General features: G+C 43.9%; 1 protein-coding gene across 1 annotated transcript in view; it reads left to right on the forward strand.

Annotated features, from left to right (window-relative positions):
• Positions 1–27,524, forward strand: part of ADAMTS12 (ADAM metallopeptidase with thrombospondin type 1 motif 12) — a 113,834-nt gene that overhangs the window by 57,287 nt on the left and 29,023 nt on the right. Inside the window, exons 7-13 of the mRNA XM_081929550.1 lie at positions 5,829–5,978; positions 8,335–8,478; positions 10,917–11,061; positions 15,614–15,706; positions 17,387–17,532; positions 18,885–19,054; positions 23,887–24,020. Of these exons, the coding sequence (XP_081785676.1) occupies positions 5,829–5,978; positions 8,335–8,478; positions 10,917–11,061; positions 15,614–15,706; positions 17,387–17,532; positions 18,885–19,054; positions 23,887–24,020 (982 nt within the window). The remainder of the gene's footprint in view (positions 1–5,828; positions 5,979–8,334; positions 8,479–10,916; positions 11,062–15,613; positions 15,707–17,386; positions 17,533–18,884; positions 19,055–23,886; positions 24,021–27,524) is intronic.

Below are 27,524 nucleotides of genomic sequence, written 5' to 3' on the forward strand. Positions count from 1 at the left end.
TTTCCTGTCTGACCTTTGCTTCCTTTCTCTCCAGTGAAAAAGAGACTTGAATGCACATGAGAGTCAGTGTGAAGTAGTGGTTAAAGTGTTGGACTAGGACCTGGGAGGACAGGATTCAAATCCCCACTTGGCCCCATTGGGGCCAGTCACTGGCTGTCAACCCATGTTTCCTCACAAGAGTTGTTGTGGGAATTAAAAGACCAGCATCCTGTTGCATGTCGAAGTCCCCAAGCCATCCCAAATAAAACACAATTCACACAGAATTTTTGTTTACGGTTTTTGGCATAATTTTGGCCACAACTTTATTAAAATACAAAAAATGTGAGTGGTTGCTTAGGCATTGCTTGCGACTATCTGACCCCACCGTGGGGGACAGACTGACATTCGCAGGCACGCAAAGTCAGAAAGGGGAAACATTTTGGGGAGAGTGATGGAGCTGGGTACCATGCCCTCACCTCTCCCCAAATGCTCCCAGGGGCTCTTGCGTGGCCCTAGCCCCTTGACAGGGGTTTGGACAAAAGCATGGCGAGCCCCTGGATTCCTTTAATGGAATACCCTTGCAGCAGCAGCATTGGAGGGGCAGGCACAGCCAATCCATACCCCTCCACCAACCAATTCACAAAACCAATGCCTAACCACAACCTTACAAGTTGTGACGATTTGCTATGCAGTAGGCAAAAACCAAATGGCACCAGGCAATCAGCTAAATGGACAAAATTCCTACCGGGCCCCTGCCCCAAAAGCAGATGATCCCATGACAGGCCTAGCAAGGTCAAAGCAAACAACCCTAGAATATAGGAAAGGTGGGCAGGTGATCCGATGCGCGCAGAGAAAAGAGGAAGCTCAACACTGCGCGCAGGGAATATATGTTGTTGTTTAGTCGTTTAGTCGTGTCCGACTCTTCATGACCCCATGGACCAGAGCACACCAGGCACTCCTGTCTTCCACTGCTTCCCGCAGTTTGGTCAAACTCATGCTGGTAGCTCCGAGAACACTATCCAACCATCTCGTCCTCTGTCATCCCCTTCTCCTTGTGCCCTCCATCTTTCCCAACATCAGGGTCTTTTCCAGGGAGTCTTCTCTTCTCATGAGGTGGCCAAAGTATTGGAGCCTCAGCTTCAGGATCTGTCCTTCCAGTGAGCACTCAGGGCTGATTTCCTTCAGAATGGAGAGGTTTGATCTTCTTGCAGTCTATGGGACTCTCAAGAGTCTCCTCCAGCACCATAATTCAAAAGCTTACTATTACTATAGGGAATATATAGGCTATATATAAGGAATATATAGGCTATCACAAAATGGCAACATATAAATCTCCCCAACAAGAAGAGCCCAATCATAATGGTGGCCAACACTCTTTCACCCGCCCATCAACAGTGGGGTGTCTTGTTAGCCCCCACCACAACACGTGCTCTCCATGAAGGAGAACACGCTTTCTCACAGTGGCCAACCAGGTGCCTTTGAGAAGCCTGCAAGCAGGACTCTCCTGTAGTTTCCAGCAACTGGTACATATTCAGAAGCATACTGCCTCCGACAGTGGAGGGAGAAAATAGGCTGTTCTCATTTGAGTGCAAAATTGATGTGGGGGCATTTTACATGGAAAAATAATTTCTTCTGTAGAAAGGAATTAACTGCCTCAGGCCCACAGTTAATAAGTCTGATCCAAGACATTTTGGTGCTTGTTGTAAACGCAAATGATACCTTTCCTTGCCTAGTGACATCATCAGTTAGCAACGCCTCATATAACTGCCCCTGTGTCCTGTTGCTTAACTGGACCCTGAATCTGAAAGCTGGTGCAGCGTAATGAATAAGAGACTCATCTGTGTATTGAAAAAAGCCCCTATTTTTAAAACCGTTTTTCATGCCTAACAAAGGTAGACATACAATGGTACCTCGGGTTAAGAACTTAATTTGTTCCGGAGGTCTGTTCTTAACCTGAAACTGTTCTTAACCTGAAGCACCACTTTAGCTAATGGGGCCTCCCACTGCTGCCGTGCCGCCAGAGCACGATTTCTGTTCTCATCCTGAAGCAAAGTTCTTAACCTGAAGCACTATTTCTGGGTTAGCGGAGTCTGTAACCTGAAGCATATGTAACCTGAGGTACCACTGTAGTGTCTCTGTTTTCAGTTCATAGAGTCCTTTCTATAGGTCAGTTCCATCTGGTTTGAGACTCTGCTATTATAGGCATTGTGAGGTTGTGGTGTGGGAGGTGGGGGGAAGAGAAGGGGGATAGAGACATTTCCTTCTTTTGCATAGTGCATATGCAGAGAATTTTTTGTGACGGTATCACGTGGATAGGTTCTTTATCTGTTCATTTATTTATTTTCATTGGCGGTGCGAGAGATTGGGGAGCCTAGTTGGTTGCATTTGGTTGGTTGCCGTGAGTTTTGTTTGGGGGCGGGGTTGGAGTCAAATTAGCCATATTGATTGGGATGCTGTCAAGGAGGATTATGTTGTTATCTTGTTGATCCATGTTCACTCCTGAAAGGTCCCTCCAGTAAATCTTGCCTCTGCTATGAACTCACCTTTTGCAAGCTGTTCACCCTCAGCCTCGCCCTACCGCCATCCTTATTTTATTTTATTTTTTATTTGTACCCCACCCAGGTTATTCCAGACTCAGCCAGATTTCTGTCCTCGAACCTTGACTTTTGAGGTATCCATCCTTATATCCATCTAAGCACACACTTTTAAAGCCACTGACTAGTACAATCACAATGCTGATGCTTTCATTCAAGCCCAACATTCCCATTTATTCTAATTAACTGCTCATGTAATAAACTACTCATAATGCTAATCACGCTAAATTGTACTCAGAAGCATTTTTATGAGCGAAACTAAACAGAACGAAGCACAAACACTTTTGGAAACACACAAAGCCCTTTCCAAACAGAACAAAACACAAAAGCAAATATTTTTGGTCCTTACCGCTATTGTCTGCTTGCTAAAAATCGCAAGCCCTTCATTGCTTTCCCAAGAACAGCGCTCGTTAACGATAATTGCATGCTTGTGAATACTGCCATAATGATCAGAAATCTGTGACCTTGTTTGCCCGGGTTTTAATTTTACTTTTTAGACAGTGCCATGTGCTGCTCACATTCCTCATTTAGAGAATTATGATTCAGCATCTGAACACAATTTATGGTAAAAAGTGGCAGTGCTCAGAATTAAAAGAAAGATCAAACTGGACCACATACTGCACTAGCCGGAGGAACATAAGTAGCTTGAACAAACACAGAAAGAGAAGGAGAAAGTGTGTTTAAATCAGGGATGGGAAACCTGTATCATTCCAGATGTTGTTGGGCATCATCCCCAGTCAGCATAGCCAGTGGTCAGAAATGATGGAAGTTGGAGTCCAGCAACATCTGGAATGAGACAGGTTCCCAACCCAATGTTTCCAAACCTGGGTCTCCAGCAGCTTTTGGACTACAATGTCCATCATCCCTGACCACTGGTCCTGCTAGCTAGGGATGATGGGAGTTGTAGTCCAAAAACTGCTGGAGACCCAAGTTTGGGAAACCCTGGGTGGAATCTACACACATGTAAAAACCATTCTGAAAATGCTTTTTTTAAAAAGCGTTTTTAAAAATACATTGAATTTTCCATAAGGCTCACCATTGACTATCTAGTATCACATTGTATATTGCACTTAAAACACGCTTAAAACATTTTATTTGCAGCTGTATAGCTGAGTCCCTGGTTTAGAGTTTGTTCATTGCATGTTGAATATATGTGACCACCCATGCTGTTTTAGTTTCATTTGTATATTTAATATACTCAGTTATACACTCAGTTATATGTTCTGGGTTCATTTGTGCACACAAATGGCTTTCTTTATCATTCTTTAGCAAACATGGAAGAAACCAGAAGTCAACTTCAGGCTTTTGAGTTTAAGGCTTTAGATAAGTGAATGGATAAATAGGAAGTTGCATGATAAATGAAAGAATGGCAAAGTTGTCCAACTAGCTTGATATGCTTGATATAGAACCTAAAATCAATTTCAGTGACATAACATGCAAAACCAAAGCATCCTTCTTCATGTCATCAATCAATGGGGGTGTTGGGCTTTCTCAGATTTCATATACCGTATTTTTCGCTCTATAAGACGCACCAGACCACAAAACACACCTAGTTTTTGGAGGAGGAAAACAAGAAAAAAAATATATTCTGAATCTCAGAAGCCAGAACAGCAAGAGGTGAAAGCAGCAAACCCTCTTGCTGTTCTGGCTTCTGTGATAGCTGCGCAGCCTGCATTCGCTCCATAAGACGCACACACATTTCCCCTTACTTTTTAGGAGTGAGTCTTATAGAGCAAAAAATACAGTATACAAAGGATGGTCTTTTGTAGCACATTATTGGCCTCTGGAAATAGCTTACAAGAATTGTAAAAAGGAAGCAATCATCTTTTCCTGGGTCACAGTCAGACAGGACTGAGGGGGAAATGTCGCTTTGTGTATTCTAACAAAAGCTCTTGATCTATGTTGAAGTTTCGTGGGAGGGATTCGGTCGCATACTGGCAAATTCAGGTTGCACAGTTAAAGCTGATGTGGCGCTCTTGCACAGCTTAGCACAAACACAAAGTGACAGGAAAATGTGCTGAAAAGTGTGGGATAATTGCTTGGTATAACCTCTCTGCAAACAACTCAGAATGAATATTCAAATTGATAGTCAACTTTGTGCAAAAAAATCAGGATGAATGCTCAATGAAAGTTTGCCCAGAAACAATCTATGTGCCTTTCTAGCCTTGCAGGAAGAAAGGACAGAGTTGGTGGCAGAGAAGTGTGTGTGTGTGTTTAAGGGACATTGGGAGAGGGGTTTCAGGCTTTGCTCTGTTGCAATGTGTTTAATGGGCAAGGGGAGTCTGTTACTCCCCTTAAGATGAGACAATATTTCTGCTTCGGATGTGTAATAAGCTTTCTTGTGCAGTCTTCATCAGTGTTTATTGCTTCTCAGGGTCTGAAAACAGTGCAACTTACATCCGAGCAGGGATGGGGGAAGAATTCAGTTCAGCTTGCATTTCTAAAACATTATGAGAACTGAGCACAACCGTTCTTCAAAGTCTGCACTTCTCCAGATTTTGTATTGCAGTTCTCCTGTCAAGTACTACGTACTTGTGCTAGGGGGAAGTGTGTGTAAGAATGCATAGGTAAAGGGTAAAGGGACCCCTGACCATTAGGTCCAGTTGTGACCGACTCTGGGGTTGCAGCGCTCATCTCGCTTTATTGGCTGAGGGAGCCGGCGTACAGCTTCCGGGCCATGTGGCCAGCATGACTAAGCTGCTTCTGGCAAACCAGAGCAGTGCACAGAAACACTGTTTACCTTCCCGCCAGAGCAGTACCTATTTATCTACTTGCACTTTGACGTGCTTTCGAACTGCTAGGTTGGCAGGAGCAGGGACCGAGCAACGGGAGCTCACCCCGCCGCGGGGATTCGAACCTCTGACCTTCTGATCAGCAAGCCCTAGGTTCGAAGCCCTAGGGGATTCGAACCTCTGACCTTCTGATCAGCAAGCCCTAGGCTCTGTGGTTTAGCCCACGGTGCCACCCGCTTTGTAAGAATGCATATGTTAGTGAAAATAACATAGACAATTGCATTATAGAAGGGTAGATTGCCTGACAAATGCATCCATTAAGGGAAAAGTTGCACAAAATGTTGATGAGTTTTTATGAGGGCTTTAAAAAATATTCACAAACCGATGTGGAGAAATGAACGGAACAGTGGAGAGATGAGGAACTCAAACATTCAGATTCACCCATCCCTGCTTCCAAGACTGAGCATACACAGGATCATGCTACAAAGTTCTTTTTATTTCACATATTTTGCTTTGCTCTCAGGAAGGACATCTGTGCTGGCATGAATCGCCCATGCGAAACCTTAGGCTTGTCCCATCTCTCTGGAATGTGCCAGCCTCATCGCAGCTGCAACATCAATGAAGACTCTGGTCTGCCTTTGGCATTCACAGTTGCACATGAACTTGGACACAGGTATGAAAACTCTGGGAGTCTAGCGGGTGTCAAGTCACATGATTAACCAGAACTGAAATAGCTTCGAAAGCTCTTACATTCTGAGGATGAAGTATCAGAACTTTGTGATGGTTGTAGCAAGGAGGTCTAAGGTCAGGATAATGAGTCAATACGAATAGCAGAAACCTAAAGGCAGGCACTCATATATGTTTCGAGATTTTTATGTTGATAAAATAAACATTTCGCCAGAAAAATGTTTTACTTCTACCTGTGCGATTTGGCCAACACTTCAATACTTTTGTATATCTTTCAAAGTAAAAAAAAAGCTAGTGACCTGCCTAGCTTTAAATCTTCCAGAAGATGCTTGGATGAACTTTTCTTTGTGTTTCTTGAATCATTCTAATGTCTGCATGTTCTGTTTGTGATTTAGAAAATACCTTCATAGAAATGGAACTGTTAGCATTGATAAGCAATTTGTTGCTTGCACTGTTCTATTCATGCACTTTAAAAAAATCAAGTACAGATGCAAGCAAGAACAAACAAAAATTAACAGCCAATAATTGCATTCACTTCCAACCTAACTTTGAACTTCTTTCAGCATCAACTGAGTGAATATTTATCTTTGGCACTAAGGCATTTGTGGGCATTTTTCTCTGACTGGGGCTGATAGGAGTTGAAATCCAATAACAACCTCTGGAGGGCCGCAGGCTTCCCACCTTTGCCATGATGGCAGAGGGATGTCACCACAATGGTTGGCATCCACGTCTGGCCCAATTGCACAAGCAACCCAAACAGGCTCTTGGGCAATCTTATTTCAGGTGTGCCAGTAAAGCACTATGCAGTTGGATAGCTTCATCCCAAGATTCCCTGCAATGCTGGGCATGTATGCTGGGCTACATACGGAATCATTCTTGAGTTTCCTGTGGCTGTGCATAACCCAAGAGATGTCTCTTTTGACATCCTCTATGACCAGGGCCAGCCCTACTGAAATATACTCGGAGTCGAGAGTGGATTTCATGCTCTTTATTCAGCTCATAGTGGTGAGGAGGAATGGAAGTTCCCCCACAGTATCTGCTTTATATACATTATTTACACAATGGGCTGCACATGATTGGCTAATTCCGGGATTCTCCTGTAGGCCAATCAGGTTGTGGATTCAATTCCATCTGGAACTGGATTGGGTGGCTCCTGCGGACCAATCATACTGCTGCATTGTTCTAGGACCAATCAGACTGCTGCATTCTGAATCCTATTGTTCTAGGACCAATCAGACTGCTGCATTTTGGATCCTATTGTTCTAGGACCAATCAGACAGCTGCATTTTGGATCCTATTCAACTCAGTACATAACACCTACCATTAGGCAAAGTGGTAGATGTTTTGGAGCAGCAGTGACAGCTCCTTGGCCATTCCTTTTAAGCCCCCTGCCAATTCTCATCTGTTAGGGGACAGATATGTTAGCAGCCAGCAGCAGTTATACTTAGCTGATTGCAGCTTCTGGGAGCTCGTGACCAGGAGCTAGTAACCAGGACTTGTAAAGAGGGACATTTGCAAGGGCATTTAGTGGGAGAGTTTGAGGGGAAGCCCAGAAGACTTTCTCACAGCGTGCAGGACCAAGAGACATGGAAGGTGAGGGAGCTGCTGCAGTGACCTGAAAAACACCTCTGTTTTCCTGCTGGAGAACGTGCAGCAGTACACCTGTGGCAAGTGTAAACTGGTTGCCTTGCTGAAAGTGAAAGGTGCAGCAATTTGAGGCCCACCTAAACATCCTCCGAGCTACAGGACTAAATGTGGAATTTCTTGATGGATCTAAGTGGACTATGCTGGAACAGCGACAAAGGTGGGGTGCCCCTACAGAGGAGGAAGATTGCCCATTGCACGAGATGAACCCCTGGAGGAACGTGACACATTTGTCATTTGTCAGTCAGCAAAATTATATGTCTATGACATTGCCAGGGCTTATTGGAGCCCCCGGATTTTGCAGTGTAGCTAATGGGAGCAGTGGGGGAGGTGAGACAAATGTCCCGGGCTCACCCTATTGGTGCCTTTCACCCCAAATCCTAGCCACTTTTATTTTGGCTAGATGTCACCCACAGTTGGTGACTGGAAGGCAGGTCTTAATGAAACCAACTTTTCAGCATGCACAGAAATATAGCATAAAAATGCTGGCTTCTTTCACAGCGCTGTTCATCTTTTGGAATATTCTGCTATGAACCTTCGCCCAGGCCAGTCAGATAACAGACTTTACACTACCTGATAACCAGAAGCAATTCCCCAACATATTTTCTGCAGTACTTGAGGTTATTTGTAGATAAGATATTCTGGTTTTTTGAAGCTTCCCTGACAGTATCTTGCACCTGGATTTGTTTCTCTCCCAGTTTTGGTATTCAGCACGATGGAAAGGAAAATGACTGTGAGCCAGTGGGAAGGAGACCATACATTATGTCCCGGCAGCTGCAGTACGACCCCAGTCCTCTCACCTGGTCCAGGTGCAGCAAGGAATATGTCACACGCTTCCTAGAGTGAGTCAATATGACAGTTTTGCTACAGGGAAATGGAAGGCATTAAACAAAATCCTTATCGCCATTGCCTTTGAGGATACAGTAGTACCTCACAAGATGAATGCCTCGCAAGACGAAAAACGCGCAAGACGAAAGAGTTTTCCGTTTTTTGAGGCGTTCCGCAAGACGAATTTCCCTATGGGCTTGCTTCGCAAGACGAAATGTCTTGCGAGTTCTTGCAAGTTTGTTTCCTTTTTCTTAAAGCCGCTAAGCCGCTAAGCCGTTAATACCCGCTAAGCCGCTAATAGCCGTGCTTCGCAAGACAAAAAAACCGCAAGACGAAGAGACTCGCGGAACGGATTAATTTCGTCTTGCGAGGCACCACTGTATTGCAGCTATTTTTTTTTTAACTCCATTACATTGGGTGAGTTTGGGCATCATGCTATACCATAGCTATTTTTTAAACTCCATTACACTGGGTGAGTTTGGGCATCATGCTAGACCATAGTTTAGCATGAGAACAACAAGCTGTGGTAAGCCTTGGGATCAAATAGCATGACAAGCTGTTGTTAATGGAAAGGGGAAGCGAGAAGCTTCCAAACTCCTCCTCATTGCTCTACTGGAGAAGGAGAGGAGAGCACAGCAACCTGAGACTCACTGTACCTTGCTTCCATAGTTTATTGTGACATCTGACAAGCACCATAAGCACAACCGCTGATTGCAAAGCAAGCACAAGGGATAACTGGAGCTAGGTTACCTTCTGACTAGGTGCCCCAATTGATTACACTGGTAAATTGATGTAGATTATAGAATCATAGAATTGTAGAGTTGGAAGATACCTCAGGGGTCATCTAGTCCAACCCCCTGCAGTAAAGGACTTGCTGACAGATGAAGATGGATCTTTGGACACCATACTTGTTATTAGCCAAAATGCCCAGAAATAGTGGGAAGAGCATTTTAACCATATACAGTGGTACCTCTGGTTAAGTACTTAATTCGTTCTGGAGGTCTGTTCTTAACCTGAAACTGTTCTTAACCTGAAGCACCACTCTAGCTAATGGGGCCTCCCGCTGTTGCTGCGCCGCCGGAGCATGATTTCTATTCCCATCCTGAAGCAAAGTTCTTAACCCAAGTTACTATTTCTGGGTTAGCAGAGTCTGTAACCTGAAGCTTATGTAACCTGAAGTGTATGTAACCCGAGGTACCACTGTATACAATTATTCTGGTGAGGGTTCAGTGATCAGGTGTTTACCAGCAATTTTTCCTGATCAAAGATACCAGCCACCACATAGCCCCCCAGTTTCAGAGGATGAAGTTAGAAAGTTTATTCAGAGTCTTCCTAATAATGAGGTAAAGATATGACACCCCCAAAATCTGTAACAAACCATTAACTGATGGGCTCCTGTACTTGCAGAGCTCTAAAATAAAGAAAAATAATAAATCTTTGGAAGTAAATTCTGTTAGAATCCTGGGGTAACATTAATGTTTCTTATTGCTAAATGCATTATTACTGGGGGAGCATGCAAGGCAAAAGCAACACAAGGAAGCCCGTTTTATCTTAGTGTATTTCAAAGATGTATAGAAAAGGTTCCAAAGGAAAAACAACATTTGTGACATCCCCATTGCCCTGGAGCAGGGAAGCTGGGGCTTGTGTGCATCTACACTGCCAGGAGCATAAGATTGGCGGTGGCAGTTCCACTGGTGCAACCTCATGGCTCCAGCTTCGCCAGTATCCCACCCTAGCCCCACCCAGATAAGCAGCAGTAACTGCGGTGTCAGGCAGGTGTCTCTACTCCCACCCATCTGTTTCTACTGTGTAACTGGAGATTATGGTGACCTAACATTCATCTTCTGCATGGGAACTACAGATCTGTGGTCCCTCTGCATGGAATCTTGAGTGGAGGAGGGATAACTTGATACGGAGATGCTATTTTCAGCAGCCATCTTAGGTTTCTTACAGCATTTTGTTCTTCCCTGGGTATATGAAGACTGCCAATCGCCTTTTCTCCAAGCTAAAATATGCCCATATTCTTCAGCTTTCTTTTTTTATATGCCATTCATCTCAAACTATTGATTGCCGTCATTTTTCTGAATCATCTTGTTAGCGGTTTAGCTTATCATGTTCTTCCTGGAAATTTAGCGAGCAAAACAGGATACTGTGATCAAGCTGGTGTCTTGAACAGCAATGAATAGGACAGTATTTTCGCCTCCTACACACAGTTGCACATAGTGCTTCTGTGAAAATATCCTAATATAGCCAGCACTGGCAGTCTTGTCTGCGGGGAGTCCTCTCAACTCACTTTCCCGTTTACCCATCCTTCCACCACTGGGGTAAGGGAGAGGTGAAGGAGATGCTGCTTCACCACAATTGCCACACCATGAGAAGCAGGTGTCAGTATTGTTGTTGTTTTTAAAAACCTCCACAAATGCTAATACTTAATCTCACACCTCATATTTAGCCGAGGATGGGGCTTCTGCCTGGATGATGTACCCAAGAAGAAAGATCTAAAGCCCCCTTTCATTGCACCTGGAGTGATTTATGATGTGCACCACCAATGCCAGTTGCAATATGGACCCAATGCAACATTCTGCGATCAAGTGGATGTAAGTTCAGTGTTGATTCTCTCCCAACACCCCACATTTTATTTCAAGATGGCAACATTAATCATCTGAACCTAATTGATAAATGGAGGAGGAAGGAGGTTGTGACAACAACCTGTATTGCAGATATAAATATTGTGCAGCTTGTAGCAATAGGATTTGCAACTGAATACCTTACTCGTGTGATCTAAAGTTAAACACCTTTTGACAGTGTAGCAGCTGCATTCTCAGTTAATTATCAATCCGTTAGGCACTCAGAGAGCTTTACAATGCTTCAATGGTGTTTCCCAGTTAGCAATACACATACAGGCATATACAGAGTTATTTCCATGTCCATGTACAATTAAACCATTATACTTAATCACCTGTAAGGGGGAGACACAATTCAATTCGCCGGTATACTACAGATAGAAGGATGCTTAAAAAGAAGCTCACCATGCGTTCTTTTTTTGGGTTGCATCTCTATTCACCATCTCCATTGTTTGATGGTGCCCACGATGTCACTGGTTCTAGCAGCTTTCTAGGTCTCTTCAGTGTAGCAGGGTTGAGCCTGTTGTTGTTGTTGACATGCTGGCAATGAGTGGGGCCAGAGACAAAAGCGTTTTTAGCTTTGAAGGATTGCATAGCACTCTGTCTCTCTTAGTCCCACCTCATGTATCTCTCACTCCCTGTCTCTTTTTCCTGCTCATATCTCTCTCTCTCTCTCTCTCTCTCTCTCTCTCTCTCTCTCTCTCTCTCTCTCTCTCTTTCTTTCTTTCTCTCTCCCGCACACACAATAGAAGAGGAAGTGATTCCCAAACAAGGTGGTCTGGAGGGCAAGTGCAGGACCTAAGCATCCAGAGGGCCACATGAAATTAGGACAGGTGCCACAGGTTCCTCACCACTGTTTTCATGGAATGGAAAGAGGACCATTTCCTCTGTTTATTTTTATTCCATATATATCCCACCTTCCCTTCATGCTGGAATTGAGCACTGACACATCCAGGGGTTTGTAGGTGGTCTTCCACAGGCACTTGACCAAACCTCATCCTGCTCTGCTTCATTAGAGTTGTGCCATGTGTCTTCAGGCAATGCCCTAGCACTTTATGTTTTCTATTTCACCATGTAGGGGGGTGTATTTGTCTCCCATTGATTGTGAGAGCTCTTGCTCTTAAAATGCCAGACTCTTAGACAGTGACAGGGCATTTAATAGAAGTCTTACTTTCTCTTGCACAGTAGACCAAAGGGAAACCCACCCAGGCAAAACTAGTCCTAAGTTTGGTCTCTGTAGCTCAATCGTGGGACTAGATTTGTACTGTGTACGCATTTGATATAGACTCACAGCAACATGCAATCTGTCAGATGGTTATAACTGGCAGTGAAGTCAGATCAGCAAAATTCTAGAGGAAATCATCTACCAGGCTTTCTCCATGGTTACTAAACCCACAAGGCACAGCAGGTACAATCCTAGAAAGATATGTGCTCAGCTGAGAGGGAAGGGGAGGAGTAATTCTACAGCCAATGATGCTTCTGTTGCAGATATGAAAATACTTAACTGGGGGGTGTTGTAAAACTGACGCATGGTTTTCTCATCCTGTCATGCATGTGCCTGCAGTGGAAACATAAAAGACGCCTGCAGTTATATGTGTAATTCCTCCCACCCCATTCCCCATGCCCACATAGGTTACAAAGATTGCTGCCAGCATGAGGTTTTTTTATATTTGTACAATCTTGAGTCAGATAAAGTGCAGTGGGGCAGGTGGGCTTTCAATCAATGCCCACATGTATGACATCATTTGAGTGACACACGATTTACCAGACTCTTCAAGGCTTGATAAATTGTTGGGTTATATACATAGCAGACCTGTGGGGTCGACTCTTTACCAAAGCTGAGCCCCAATTGTGGTGAAATTGTCTGCCTCCTCCTTACTGTGAAAAGTATATTCTTCAAATTGTCTAATGACTTTGTCACTGTTAGAGGCACACATTAATTCTGTAACAAATGAAGAATTGAACCAAATGGTCTCATTTTCCCCGCGGAAGTGCGGCTGACTTCAATCTTTTTCTTTCCCCAGATGCCCTGAATGGTGTGTTGACCCAGGGCATTCTTTGGGGACCAAGGTTTCTTGTAGTGGCTGCCATCCCTGCTCTCCAAGAACGTTCCAGAGTGGGAGAGCTTCCGGGTATCTGGGAAAGAAAATGGCGACCACCAGGAAAATGAAATGGAGGGGAGGTGGGAAACTCATGAGCACTGGGGCCAAACTGAATGCAGTGAATGGACAGCAAAAGGAACATGAATGCCCCATAACGAAAACTGAAATGAAATGGATCATTATTTATTACACTAGTTTATACACTGCTTAACTTTTTTTTAAAGAAGTCAGAGCAGTGTACAACATAAAACTACATTTGGCATGAAAACAATATAAATAGTGCATGCAGCTAGGGTCACACTTCAGGGTACAAATGGAAAAAAGCCTTAAGTGAGTGACTAAAGCTTAACCCAGTTGGCATTTGCCTGATATCACTAGGAAGTGATCAGGCAGGAACATACGGGGTAAAGCAGTCCCTGAGATAACACAATCCCAAGTTGTTTAGGGCTTTGTACACTAACAATGAACCTTGATTGCTAGTCGTCCTCACAGTACAGAGGAGCATTGGCCTTGTTCATAAGCGGGGTGGAAGACTGAGGAAGATGACAGAAGCTATGACACCACAAGACCGGTGTAAAACCAAATCAAATAAAGGTTTTATTACAAAACAACAAACAACAAAGCTTGTGGGTGTTTTTCCTTGCAGGCAAAGTTCAAACTGCAACTTTTCTTGCTTTTGTAGTCATGACCAGCTGTACCCAAAGCTCACAGAAACAGTTCTTAAAGGTACAAACATCTTTACTGTTTCTTTGCAGAATGGCTCCCAACAGGAGCTCCTTGCAGAGTCACAGTGGATTTCAGCTGTGACTTAGGAGGGCAGACTTCAATGTGCAGTTGGGTTTTTCTGTCTATGTTTCCGTATTTGTCTTACTGGTCTACGAACATCACTTGCATAGAAAAGTTGCTTTAGAATATTGGTTTTCAAACGCTCTTTGAGCCCTTTCTATATTGATTTATCTGACAAGGACCCCCTGCGTGATCTGTTTTGCATTTCTGTTCTTCGGCTTCCAGGAATATCTGGCAGTGAATTAAAACTGCACACCAGCAAGTGGAAAACAGTAAAGCTTCTAGTGTGCGTCGTGGGGGGAGGGGCGAACCCAACTATAGACATGTCTAACTTATGCATTCCCATATCTCCAAAGTCCCAGAATCCCCTGCAATGTGCAGAGGATGTGAGTTTCATGGCAGATGCTCGAATGAGTCATCGTGGCAAATGGGTCAGTGTGAAAAGTACTGTATGCCCTGAGGGTAGAAAATTTGAAAAACTCTGCTTATACTGTATGCTTCCTTTTGCTCTTTATTCTTATTCTACCATTGCATTTCCTACGTTTTAAAGCAAATAATTTCCTTTACTGGCATTGTGTGCATAGTGGATGAGTTATTGTTGTTGTTGTTTATTAAATTTATTAGTCACTTGTCACCTGAATGTCTCCAAGTGACTTACGGTAAAGAAAAATATACAACTCATAATACCATAGGGGGAAGGAGGGAAAGAATCATGTAGTTGTAAGCCCTTGACGATACATACACCTTTCAGAAAAATAAGTCCTTTAGCTCTTTGCTGTTTACCTCATTCCCAACAGACATGAGTTCCATTGGCGTAACTGTGCTTTTTATACAAAGAGTAGTTGAGAGCAGTGTCAGCTCACAGCTCCAAAAACTACCAAATGTGGAAATTCATATTCTTGGTTAACTTTCACAAAAATGATACTTTTTTTTCATTTCCCAAAAAAACTAATGGGCACTAATACTGGCTCCTGACTCATCCCATCTCGTTTTTGAGAGGGTTAATTGGGCAAGAAAGGTTTGCTTTCTCCTTCAATACCAATGAAATGCAAGTGGTTCCCCAATGTTCCAGGGGAGAGTAGCTGGTGCTTGACAGGAAATGAGGTTTAGCCATTTCCTGTCTTCCATGACTAGAACTAACTGCTGAGTTTTGACTACTGGGAGTAGGGTAAAGTGCTACGGTTTAAGTAATAATTTTACTGATTTAGGAAGCATGATCGACAACGAGGGTTGAGAGCCTAAGGCTAGGTAATAATGAAGTTAAAATTCAGCTGCATTCTGCAGAATTTAGTTAGGTAGTTGATGAGTAAGTAAAACCTCACTCAAGGTTATTCCACTGGATCTCAATATTTTCCTCAATCCTTCCCACTTGCCGTAGCCAGCCTGGTGTCCTCCAGATGTTGTGGACTACATACAACTCCCATCATCCTTGGCTATTGGTGATGCTTGCTGGGGCAGATAGGAGTTGCCATCCACAACATCTGGAGAGCACCACATTGGCTACTCCTGCAAGCATGAAATCAAGCCTCTTAAAGACAACCCAAGCTGAAATAGCCCTCTCAAAAAAACCAAAAACCCCACAATTCCCTAAAGTCTCAATTGTTTTTTCTTTACAACATTTGAGGTTGTCGTTGCAGAATATTTGCCAGACATTGTGGTGCTTTGTGAAAGGTTCCTGCCGGTCGAAACTGGATGCTGCGGCAGATGGAACGAGATGCGGTGAAAATAAGGTATCTGTCACAAGGATGGGAAATTATGACTTTGGTACCCGACTTTCTTTATGCTGCAAGAGCACAATGCAAAACAAAGTGTCATCCTTATAAAACATCTTTCATTTGCTCCATTTTGCATTCGGTCCCATTCATATTGTTGCCTTTCACTCTGAAAAGCTAACTATATCAGATGGTTTTTTCATTAAGTTATCATCTTACAACTGCATTTATATCCCCAATCTGGAAGGCAAGGAAATTGCCTTCTTTTCAAATCAATGCCAGCTCCTTCAGCTTCAGGGAGTTTGCATGCCTAGCTCCCGCAGATCAAATGAAAGATATACTTTTGGAGTTTCTCCATTTCACTGACAGCTAGATGACCTTCCTCTGAGCAAAGCAGAGCTGAGTCTCTAACCAAGCAACATCCCAGTAGTTGGGATAGTTCATTATTCTGAAATGTGTCCTGTTTTTCCAGGTGCTTGATTTGCAGCTCCCATCACCTTCCCCAATTCACGGACTCATTACCTTAACAAGCTCCCTGCTTCTTCAGAATACCCAAGCCTGCTCAGTGTCTCTAAGCAGGCTTATGGCTCGGGACTGATGACATGTCATTTCTATGGAGTGATTCAGACATAACACCAAACCAGAAACACAGTTTGCTGTTGCACTGAAACCCAGCAAATGGTGGTTTGCTCAAACCTGGATTAAACTGTGGCAGAGTATTCTCAGGATCTAGTTATGTTTTCATTGTACATGTAAATGTTAATAATAATAATAATTTGTGTAAGACATGCATACTATTTTTTTTTAAATGGGGCAACTTCTGTCTTACCCTGAACTGTAGGACTATGTGATTTTGTTTTGTTTTGCAAAAGTCTTTAACACCATTTTGCCTGATGAAAACGTCTGAAGAAGGTACATGTGACATCAAAGACCTCCGGATTTTTCATTTTTTAATGAAATTTTCTTGTGCTAATAAAGTACATGTATAGTATAAGTTCAAACTTGGACATAATTGCTGTAATTTAAATAGAAATAGAATACATCCCACCATAGTAAGGAAGACTATAACTAGGTGATTCTGTCTGAGTCTGATATTGTGGGGTGAACTTTTTATGAGCTCCCACTTCCTTTAACCCAATTTGGACTAGACAACATTTCACATACAAGACTTCTCCAGACAGAGGACTGTTCTTTGTAAAGTTGACAGGTAAGCCCTCTACACAGGGGAAGGGTTTAACCTTTTGCTCTTGTGCCAATTCCCAAGTGCAAATCTCCACTCACCACCCCCAAAGCCGCTATTAACTGTGGAGGGGGAGACTTAGAAGCACAATGCAAGTTCCCTGTGCAATTCAAAACAGCTCTGGCAGGGCGATTTAAATTGGGGATTTGGTAGTGAGGCACAGAGCTAAACCCTTTTCCCCTGCACCCAGCCTCAGTCTGAATTGGGCCCCTCTGTGCTGGCTTTGCAGAAAAGAAAAGTAAAAGTCTAGACTTAAGAGATTCTCTTGCTTCATATATGCAGCTGGCCCTGGCTTAGAAAGGTCTACAATGTCAACTGAAAGTCACAAAAGCAGGAAGGTGATCTCTCTCGTCTCCACCAGTCTCCAGCAAGCTACTATGAAAGAAATGTGTTGCAGTGTCAATAGTGTGTTTGGGGTTTTTTTCTTGACCCATTGTGTTTGCTGCTTTCTTGTTAAGTGGTGCTTTACGGGTGAATGCATAACCGTAGGCAAGAGCCCCGAAGCAGTGAACGGTGCATGGGGTTCGTGGTCATCATGGTCGCACTGCACACGGACCTGTGGGGCGGGAATCCAGACTGCGGAGAGACAGTGCACTAGCCCAGAGTAAGTCTCATGCCTGGCGCTTTGCTTAACGTTCAATGTTTCAAAATCTTGAAACCTAAACAGCTTGGATGTAGGGCCTTCTCAGTAGTGGCGCCCACCCTGTGGAATGCCCTCCCATCAGATGTCAAGGAAATAAACTGACTTTTAGAAGACATCGGAAGGCAGCCCTGTTTAGGGAAGTTTTTAATGTGTGGTGTTTTATTCTGTTTTTATTCTGTTGGCAGCCGCCAAGAGTGGCTGGGAAAACACAGCTGGATGAGTGGGGTATAAATAAAAAAAAATATTAAAATTATTATTATTATATCTAAAGCAAGGGTTGTTGTTGTTGTTGTTGTTTAAATGTTTAGTTGTGTCCGACTCTTCGTGACCCCATGGACCAGAGCAAGCCAGGCACTCCTGTCTTCCACTGCCTCTCGCAGTTTGGTCAAACTTATGCTGGTAGCTTCGAGAACACTGTCCAACCATCTCGTCCTCTGTCGTCCCCTTCTCCTTGTGCCCTCCATCTTTCCCAACATCAGGGTCTTTTCCAGGGAGTCTTCTCTTCTCATGAGGTGGCCAAAGTATTGGAGCCTCAGCTTCACGATCTGTCCTTCCAGTGAACACTCAGGGCTGATTTCCTTAAGAATGGAGAGGTTTGATCTTCTTGCAGTCCATGGGACTCTCAAGAGTCTCCTCCAGCACCATAATTCAAAAGCATCAATTCTTCGGCAATCAGCCTTCTTTAGGGTCCAGCTCTTACTGCAAGGGTTGGCAGACTTCAAACATTGCAAGACGATCTACTTTGGGCATGTGTGGCTTTTCTGAAAATGTTTCTGGAAGGCCCTAGGTTTACCATCCCTGGGTTAGAGTGTCAGACTCGGACATGGAAGGCCCAGGTTTAGATCCACACACAGCATTACTAACCCTCTTAGCTTAATCTACCTCACAGGGTTGTTATGAAGATTAAATATGGGGAGGGAACCTACAAATGCCGCTGTGAGCTGCTTGAAGGAAAGGCAGGGTATAAATGTTGTTAAGTTGTGGGCGAACATATCCGATGACACAACGATTCTTCCAAAGCAGCTCTTGATTTGTAAGCTGGAACAGAACTGAACTGAGGAGCTCAGTCAGCGTGCTTATATAGAGCTCCACTAGAATGCAGCAGTAACCATTTTCTGTAACTAGCCAATCACTGAACGTCACTTTTGATCCTTCATTTGCATACAAACTATCCAATCACTGAACGTCACTTTTGATCCTTCATTTGCATAACTATCTACAGTACCCCCCTGCTGGCCCAGGGTGAGAACTTCAGTACATAACAAATGTAATAAATAAATTCTTGTTTTCGAAACCCCTTTTGTCACTTCCAGGCCACAGTTTGGAGGGAAGTACTGCACAGGGGAGAGGAAGCGCTATCGCATGTGTAACATCAAGCTGTGCCCCAGAGCCTCACCAAACTTTCGTCAAATGCAGTGCAGTGAATTTGATACGGTTGCCTACAAAAATAAGTTCTACACATGGATTCCGGTGTACAACACAGGTAAGGTTAAAATAAGTTGCACGACTCCTGTTTATTGAACTTTTGCTTTTTCCCTGCGGGTTTCACTTTTGTTTTAAGCGCTGTATTATTTTGATTGACAGGTTGCTTTGCAGATTGTAGTGTGTGTAGTGAAAACCTGTGGTAAAAAGCGGTCTGCAAAATTTTTGGAAATAAATGAAAAAAATAATTTTTTAATACTCATTATTGATAATGAATTTTTCATGCCATCTGGTGCTTTTACATTTGGATTTTGACCGTAAAACATTTGGATTTTGATAGTAAAACGTCAAATGTTAAAAACTTCCCTATACAGGGCTGCCTTGAGATGTCTTCTAAAAGTCAGGTAGTTGTTTCTTTCCTTAGAGTTCCAATGCCTAATTTTTCTTTCGTTTGATACACAATGGGGAACTGCACAGAGTTCTTCGGACTCCTGCTGTTAAGAGTTGTTAATCTGGTTCTGATCTGCACAGATAAGGAAGACTTGCTATCTGCATCTGTGTAGCATTAGATCACCATTTAAATGAAAAGAGATTAGTATTGTCTCTCAAGTCCACACTATACACTGAAAGCACTATTAGTGTCTGCATCCCAGAATTTATTCCAGAGTACTCTGCAAAGCACCAGGGTTCCACAGTGAATTTGCATGCGTTCCTTTTGTTGTTGTTTAGTCGTTTAGTCATGTCCGACCCTTCATGACTCCATGGACCAGAGCACGCCAGGCACTTCTGTCTTCCACTGCCTCCCGCAGTTTGGTCAAACTCATGCTGGTAGCTTCGAGAACACTATCCAACCATCCCGTCCTCTGTCGTGCCCTTCTCCTTCTGCCCTCCATCTTTCCCAACATCAGGGTCTTTTCCAGGGAGTCTTCTCATGATGTGGCCAAAGTATTGGAGCCTCAGCTTCACGATCTGTCCTTCCAGTGAGCACAAAGGGCTGATTTCCTTAAGAATGGATAGGTTTGATCTTCTTGCAGTCCATGGGACACTCAAGAGTCTCCTCCAGCACCATGATTCAAATGCATCAATTCTTTGGCGATCGGCCTTCTTTATGGTCCAGCTCTCACTTCCATACATCACTACTGGGAAAACCATAGCTTTAACTATGCGGACCTTTGTTGGCAAGCTGATGTCTCTGCTTTTTAAGATGCTGTCTTAGCAAATAAGTAAATTGAAAAGGTTCTCTGAAGCCAGAAAGAGAGGGAAACTATTACTCTGTTAATTCTGAGATCCAAGCATCTTGTTGATAGTGCCTGCAGCAGTCACTCAAAATTCCAAATGTGTCCACACACCTAAAAAAAGGTTGATCACCCCTGCCCTATGATCACTGAATACTTTGCATACATCCCAACATTTAAATGTCTGATTAAGTGATTAGCTTCACTTTGTACTAGCACTGGATAGCGCAAGAAATTGCTGGATTTAATTACATTACACATATTGTCATGCTGCTCTAACTTCTGTATTGCAACTGCTAACACTTTAAAAACTACTTACTTATCAGAGAAGAAATGTCCCACAATTTTATATTACAGGCCTAGACTCCCCTTCTTAAAAAAATAAATATTTAATGCCTTGCGGGGAAACTGGGGGGAAAAGTATTTTTTGGAGGAAGTTCTTGTAGCTGAAAGTTTGCTACTTTCACAGGAGGAATGTTGAAGCATTGCGCATTTGCAGGTGTTGATTCATTCAAATATGTGCAATGTTTAAAGAATGATAATTAAAGCTAATTATCATGATGATTAAAGATAATTATCATGACAATTAAAGATAATTATCATGACAATTAAAGCTAAGCCCAGTCAAAGCCTGGAGTACCAGGTAACCTTCTCTGCAATTCCTGAAGGAAGCAAGGGCATAATACCAGCATGCCAAATCCATATAATTGTCTATTGACTAGTGTTGAGGCTGATCTAAAACACGCCCAGCCCGTTGACACAAAAAAGTCTAGTTTGTTTCCTGCTCTCTTCAGTGATTTCCACCGCTGCTCTTCAAAGCGGGGAAAACAGCCAGCAGTTTTTTAATTGTTTAGTCTGCTCCCATCAGTAATTGTCCTCCCACCACTTTCTTTTCTATGTTTGATTGCCGCAAAAATAAACCTCATACGCATTATAAATGCCACACATTTTCATTTAATAAGTACACTGCTGGGAATGAACAGGAGGATATCGTTTCTGAAGGCGTTTACAGAAATCTGTAAATATGGCAAGCTCTTATGGCCATTTTGGGAGCTGGCACAATGCCTTCTTTATCTAAAGTGGCTGGCACGGGGCTCATCCAAACTTACCTTTTGCCCCACACAGGTCTGCACTTTACCTATCCACAATTTCTTCCTGTAGCCGAGCACTTTCTTCTCTTCTCTTTTCTCTTTTGCCCCACTGCTTTCCCCAGGAAAACCTGCTCTTCAACACCGAATCAAAACAAACAGCAATTCAGGTTTTCTGTGGGTTGCCATTTGCTCTGATTCAGCAGTAAAGAGCAGGTTTTCTCAGGGAAAGTGCCAGGGCAAAAAGAAAAGCACTCACACAGAGACCTGGAAAGCTCAGATCTGTTCCTAGAAATGTGGAGCAAAGGTAAGCATGGGTGAGCCCTGGCAGTGACTCTCCAGAGGCAGGGTTCTCTCCCAGCCCTACCCCAAAGTCAGTAGCTGGAGTCAGAAATAGAACAGCAATTAAAAAAAAACTAGTGTCAGTGAAGTTAATTCTTTATTCAAAGAAACTAAGGCAGTGCGAGCCTAGTGAACATGGCAACCCTTCCCAGTAGGTCTTGCCCCAATGAGGCAGTTGCCACTTCTCTAAGGATCCTTCCCCTGTTCCTTCCCCAGCAGACTAAGGCTCCATCGTCTTGTTTCTCTTTGCTGCGCCTTCTTCATACCTCTGTATGTTCTGGGAGACCAGTGGAGAGGGGAGCTGGTTGCAGCAGGAGGGGGAGGGTCCCTGGATTCTTCAGCAGCCAGCCTCCACCCTGCCTCCTGACCTCCCTCTGAGTCTGGACTGCCCTCTGACACATCCTCTTCCTGCTCACGAAGCCCTGTCACTTTTTCTGCTTCTGACACCTCCTCCTCCCTCTTCTCCATCTGACCACACATTGTAATCAGTATGGGGCTGGTCTGAATCAGAAGAGGGGGTATGCAATGGCAGGAAGATCAGCTTCTAACAGAAGAGGAGGGGGGATATCCCCCCCCCATTTTCAGAGTCCCACGCAGCAGAGAGAAATGCAGATTCCGAGATTGTACAATTGAGACGGGAACTGCCCAGCTTTGAGATAGTAGCTAAGCAACAGGAGGGAGGGAGGCAGCCAGGCGATACATCAATCGAGAATAGGGGAGGGGGCTCCCTCCTTCCCCCAAACTAGGAAGTATGTGTCAGGAGCTCGTCCTACACTCGAGTAGGACCCTGGTAGAGACAAATGCCTGACTGGCATGTTCTTTCCCTTCTGGTCGTTTGTTCAGGAGCTTCAAAAGCTTTCTTCAGCCCAACAGGCATCGGCACACTTAGGGATCCACAGAGTGCTTGTAGTTTGCGTAACAGAACTCAGCAACTCAGCATTTTGGCTAATCTACTTTATTTACATATAAACACACACGAAGCACTGCAACATGGCTCACTCTCTCTCTCTCTAGCATCAGACAGCAAAGAGAAAGAACAAAGGACAATAGTCCCACTTCATGGCACACAGTAAAACAAACACCCTGTCTCCGGCACTTCCCACTCTGTGGAATCAAAACATACAACATCATGTGAAAGACAACAATCCCATGACTGCAATCACGGAGCAGGAATTCTAACAGTATGAGTGTGTCAGAGAACAAAGGAGAAGCAAGAGGGGAGGGACTTCCCATCGGCGTGCTTCTTGCTGCAGAAGTGGAGGGGGGAATCAGAGTGAGCCACTCCAATCCTTGCAGAGAGATGCTGAACTGTATTCGCAACATGATACTGTAATAACAAGACTATAAATCTGTTGGAGATACATTCCCCGTGTCTGCAGTCATGGGATTGTTGTCTATCACATGACGGGGTATGTTTTCATTCCACAGTGTGGAAAGTGACAGAGACAGGATGTTTTGGTATTACTATGTTCCGTGAAGTGGGATTATTGTCCTTTGTTCTTTCTCTCTTTGCTGTCTGCTGAGAAAGTTGAAGGAGCTAAAGCAGAATGCTCCAAGTGTATTATATGTAAATAAATGTAGATTAGCCAAAATGCTGAGCTACTGAGTTCTGTTATGCAAACTGCGAATACTCTGTGGATCCCTAAGTGTGCTGATGTCTCCAAGGCATCAGTCGCTGTGATGTTTGGGTTGGAGAAAGCTTTTGAAGCTCCCGAACGATCGACCAGGAGGGAGAGAGCATGCCAGTCAGGCATGTGTCTCTACCAAAGTCATACACAAGAGTAGGGGACGCTGCTAACAAAATCAACCAGATACTTGTTCATTCTTATCAGTGAGCTACCAGGAGGGAGAGGGGAACTCCCGTACTTGACATCATCTTACCACCAACCCCCAGGCTCTGAGCATTTTCGCCCTGGGGATTCCCCACTGGTGCCTCCACCACTCCTCTGCATCAAGCCAGTCCATGACACTTGATGTGCCTGGGATTGAACTTGCGACCTTCTGCATGCAAACCAAGTGTTCTGCCCCATGCAGGATGATTGTAGCAATGATCCCTCTAGAATGTGCTGCTCTCAGATTTCTGCCGCAAGTGTCTCTTAATGGGAGGCAGTGTCTTACTGTCACCTGTTGCCAAGCTACTTACTTTTTACTTTTCATTTTATACTTGCACAACCTTGCAGTCGTGTGTGTCTATAGTAACTGATATAACTTTGGGGGTTTCCCTTCAGCTAATCCTTGTGAGCTACAATGCCGTCCAACGAACAACCACTTTTCAGAGAAAATGCTTGACGCTGTCATTGACGGTACGCCTTGCTTTGAAGGAAACAACAGCAGAGACGTCTGTGTTAATGGCATGTGTAAGGTATTGGGTATGTTTCCTTCTTTGAACACTTCATGGGACTACAGATTTTCAGGCCTCAAAGGCCATCAGGGTCATAGTCTTAAATCCCTGTGCTGTTCTTTACGTTTGGGATCATTTTAACAAGAGATATCCTCAAAACTCATATTCCCTGTTTTGAGGGTTGGCAAGAAGATCAGTGAGGGCCTAGGAGTTTGGGGCTGGTTAGAATGGGGAAGGGGTTGAGGTTTTATGGATATGGGGTTGATATTGGGGTGCATTCTGAATTAACTGGGGTTTCCAAATGATCTACAAAGGCAGCATTACATTAGTTTACCCTGCGTATCCCAGATTACTTGTTTGTTTACTATTTGTACATATAGCCAGCCCTTCCCCAAATGTTCCCAGAGTGGGTTACAAAGATGCCACAATTAAAGCAAGTACAATTTTGTATTAAAATAATAAAATAACACCACAAAGCAACCAATAACAACATAACAAAATGGCACCACAAAACAGCAGTGCACAGCAACACAACAGGAGGACAAATATCCACTCAGCCAAAAGGCTAAGTCGAGAGAACATGATATTGATGTGTTTCCTGTTAGTCAGGAATTTGAGAAATAACCACTACTGTAATAAACAGTTGGGTCTGTGTGCAAGTTTTCAGTGTAAACTGCCTTGAGCAGTAACAGCACCGCATGGTCAGTCCTCTTTTCCTTATCCCGGAAATCCATCAGGGGCTAGATTTGGTGGAAATTGGCCTTCAGCAACGGTAGTTACAAAATATTCCTAGGCTGGGCATGAAAAGAGCTATTCTCATATGATCCCAGGCAACAGCTTTGATAATGGCCCAGCTAAGCGAGTCTTTTTATCAATTGTCACTGCTGAGCCACTATGACCTTTGAAGATTCACTCATCGCTGCAGATGATGACTGCTCCAAGTCACAAGAAGAAAAGGTTCCAATCTGTTTTCCCCCCCAGTGAAGATGCCCTGACACATCTCTTTGGAAGGCTCTTCATAGGGCAACACTAATTTTGTGCTGTTTGGCACCGTTCTGGGGCGTTGTGCTTTGGAAAATGTTCAAGAAGCCAAAAGCGTTTTTGTTCTAATAGAATTTCAATAGCAGCTTGCTCAAGATCCCTTGAAATAAATGAATTTGATATTTCGCTGAGTCAATAAGCCACATAAACTATTAATCCAAGTTAAACTGGATGGCTTTAAAAGAGGGTCAGGCAAATTAATGGAGGATAACACTAACATTGGCTGCTAGACATGATATCTACGCTCTGCCTCCACGGTCAGAGAAAGTCATGCTTCTGAATAACAGTTGCTGGAAGCCATAGGAAGTTAGAATGCTCTTGTGCTCTGGTCCTGGTTTCCCACACATATCTGGCTGCCCACTGTGAGAACAGAATACTGCACCAGAGGGTCATTGGCTTGATCCAACAGGCTCGTTCTATGTTCTTACAAGAACCGGTTAGTCAATAAATACGAACCACTTGTGTTTGCCAGCCAACAGTATCAGGGGCATTGTTAAGCACATGGAAACACTTGGGACACACAAGCCCATAACAAGGATTTGTGAGTATGTGTGCATGAATTTGGCCATATTTATAGTTCCACAGGGATGCGGGTGGTGCTGTGGGTTAAACCACAGAGCCTAGGACTTGCCGATCAGAAGGTTGGTGGTTCGAATCCCCATGACGGGGTGAGCTTCCGTTGCTCGGTCCCTGCTCCTGCCAACCTAGCAGTTCGAAAGCATGTCAAAGTGCAAGTAGATAAATAGGTACCAGTCTGGCGGGAAGGTAAACGGCATTTCTGTGCGCTGCTCTGGTTCGCCAGAAGCGGCTTAGTCATGCTGGCCACATGACCCGGAAGCTGTATGCTGGCTCCCTCGGCCAATAAAGCGAGATGAGTGCCCCAACCCCAGAGTCGGTCACGACTGGACCTAATGGTCAGGGATCCCTTTACTTTTACCTTTTTATAGTTCCACAGGGTGGTTCTTAATTTTCACATATATTTAAGGGTCTTCCAAGATGGCGTCTGTTGGCTGCCTCACACAATGCCAGCTGATTAAGAAATTGCAAGTAGTTATACAAGTGTCTTTGAGGTCCATAAAAATTGCCCTTTGGTGTCTGCTGCAGAACTGGTGATTAAGAAGTATCAGCGTTTTAATGGGCAGGGCCAGTTGCTGAGCTCCAGGGAACAAAAGGACGTTTTGTCAAGTGTCAAAAGGAACGATAAACGTGTTCCCTACTGATAGTCATTCAACCTGCCACAAATGCAGTTTGATAGCATCAAGATGTACAGATATGGAAATGTTACAGCTGGAAATGAAAACGCATTCAGAATACAGGTGGAGATACGGAGAGATAGCATAGAGCAGTAGTTTACCATCCTTTTTCTTTTCTTCTCTTTATGGCTCTTTTTGCACCCCCTCACATTATCCAGGTAGCTGGGGCAGAAAAACACAGTTGTTATAAGTTAAAGTTGAGAAGGGAGGAAATCCTCTTTACCTTTTGTGATGGTTGCTTCAGGGCCAAACTAGATGTCATGTGTTTGTCACATGTTTCGCTCCTGAATGCAATATTTTTCTTTCACAGGGGTTAGGGGGGTCCATATCTGGACCCTGGTGGTGAGATGGGAAAGCAGCCTTAAGGAGTTCCATTCTAATGAGGGGAAATGACACCAGAATCCCCCTGCTGAATCAGGCCAGTGGCCTATCTAGTTTTCCCAGTGACCAACCAGTGGACTGCAGGAAGCTTGCAACCAAGGTCTGAGTGCCAGAGCACTCTCTCCCTCTGAAGTCTCAAGCCACTGGTATTTAGACGCAAATTATCAAAACTGTATGGGCATATGTATAATATCCAGAAGCTTACTGCCTCCAACAGTGGAGGGAGAACATAGTCATCATCAGTGCTTTTTTCTAAAAAAAATGTTTAGGGGGTACTCTCAGTTTCCTACTCATATAGAAATACTGCCCCTCAGTGAGGCCAAACTTAGATTCGCAAATTGTTTAGGGGTATGCGTACCCCTATGTGTCAGTACACCTTTCAACCGATGTCAGTGACTGGGCTCAATAACTGGTTCTGCCCCAACTGGGCTAGGCGACTGGAACACTTTCAGAGACCTTCCAATCCTGGAAAACAGGTCTCAGTGCACTGGACTCACAACTGTGCATTATGAGCACCAGACTCAGCAGAGGATAAATACCGCAGAAGCTAGCTGTGAAGCATAACTCCTTTTATTTCTAATAGATACTACAAACTAAAGAACTACTGGCTTGCCTGAGTGTTACAGCTCCCACTCAGCCAACTAGTCACTACATAGATAAGACTCTCTCCACACACAGAGTCAGGCAGGAGCGGAAGAGTAGAAGAGCAGTTTCCTTCCCCTCCGTTCTCAAAACATCAGATCAGGAGATTCTTGCGATAGGAGGGGGTGAAAATATCAACACTGCGTCCCCCCAGAAAAAAAGCACTGGCCATCATGGTTGGCAGCCACGGATAGCCCTATATTCCATG

This window comes from Podarcis melisellensis (genome assembly GCF_964234715.1).
Source record: "Podarcis melisellensis genome assembly, chromosome: 11".
Taxonomy (NCBI): Eukaryota; Metazoa; Chordata; class Lepidosauria; order Squamata; family Lacertidae; genus Podarcis; species Podarcis melisellensis.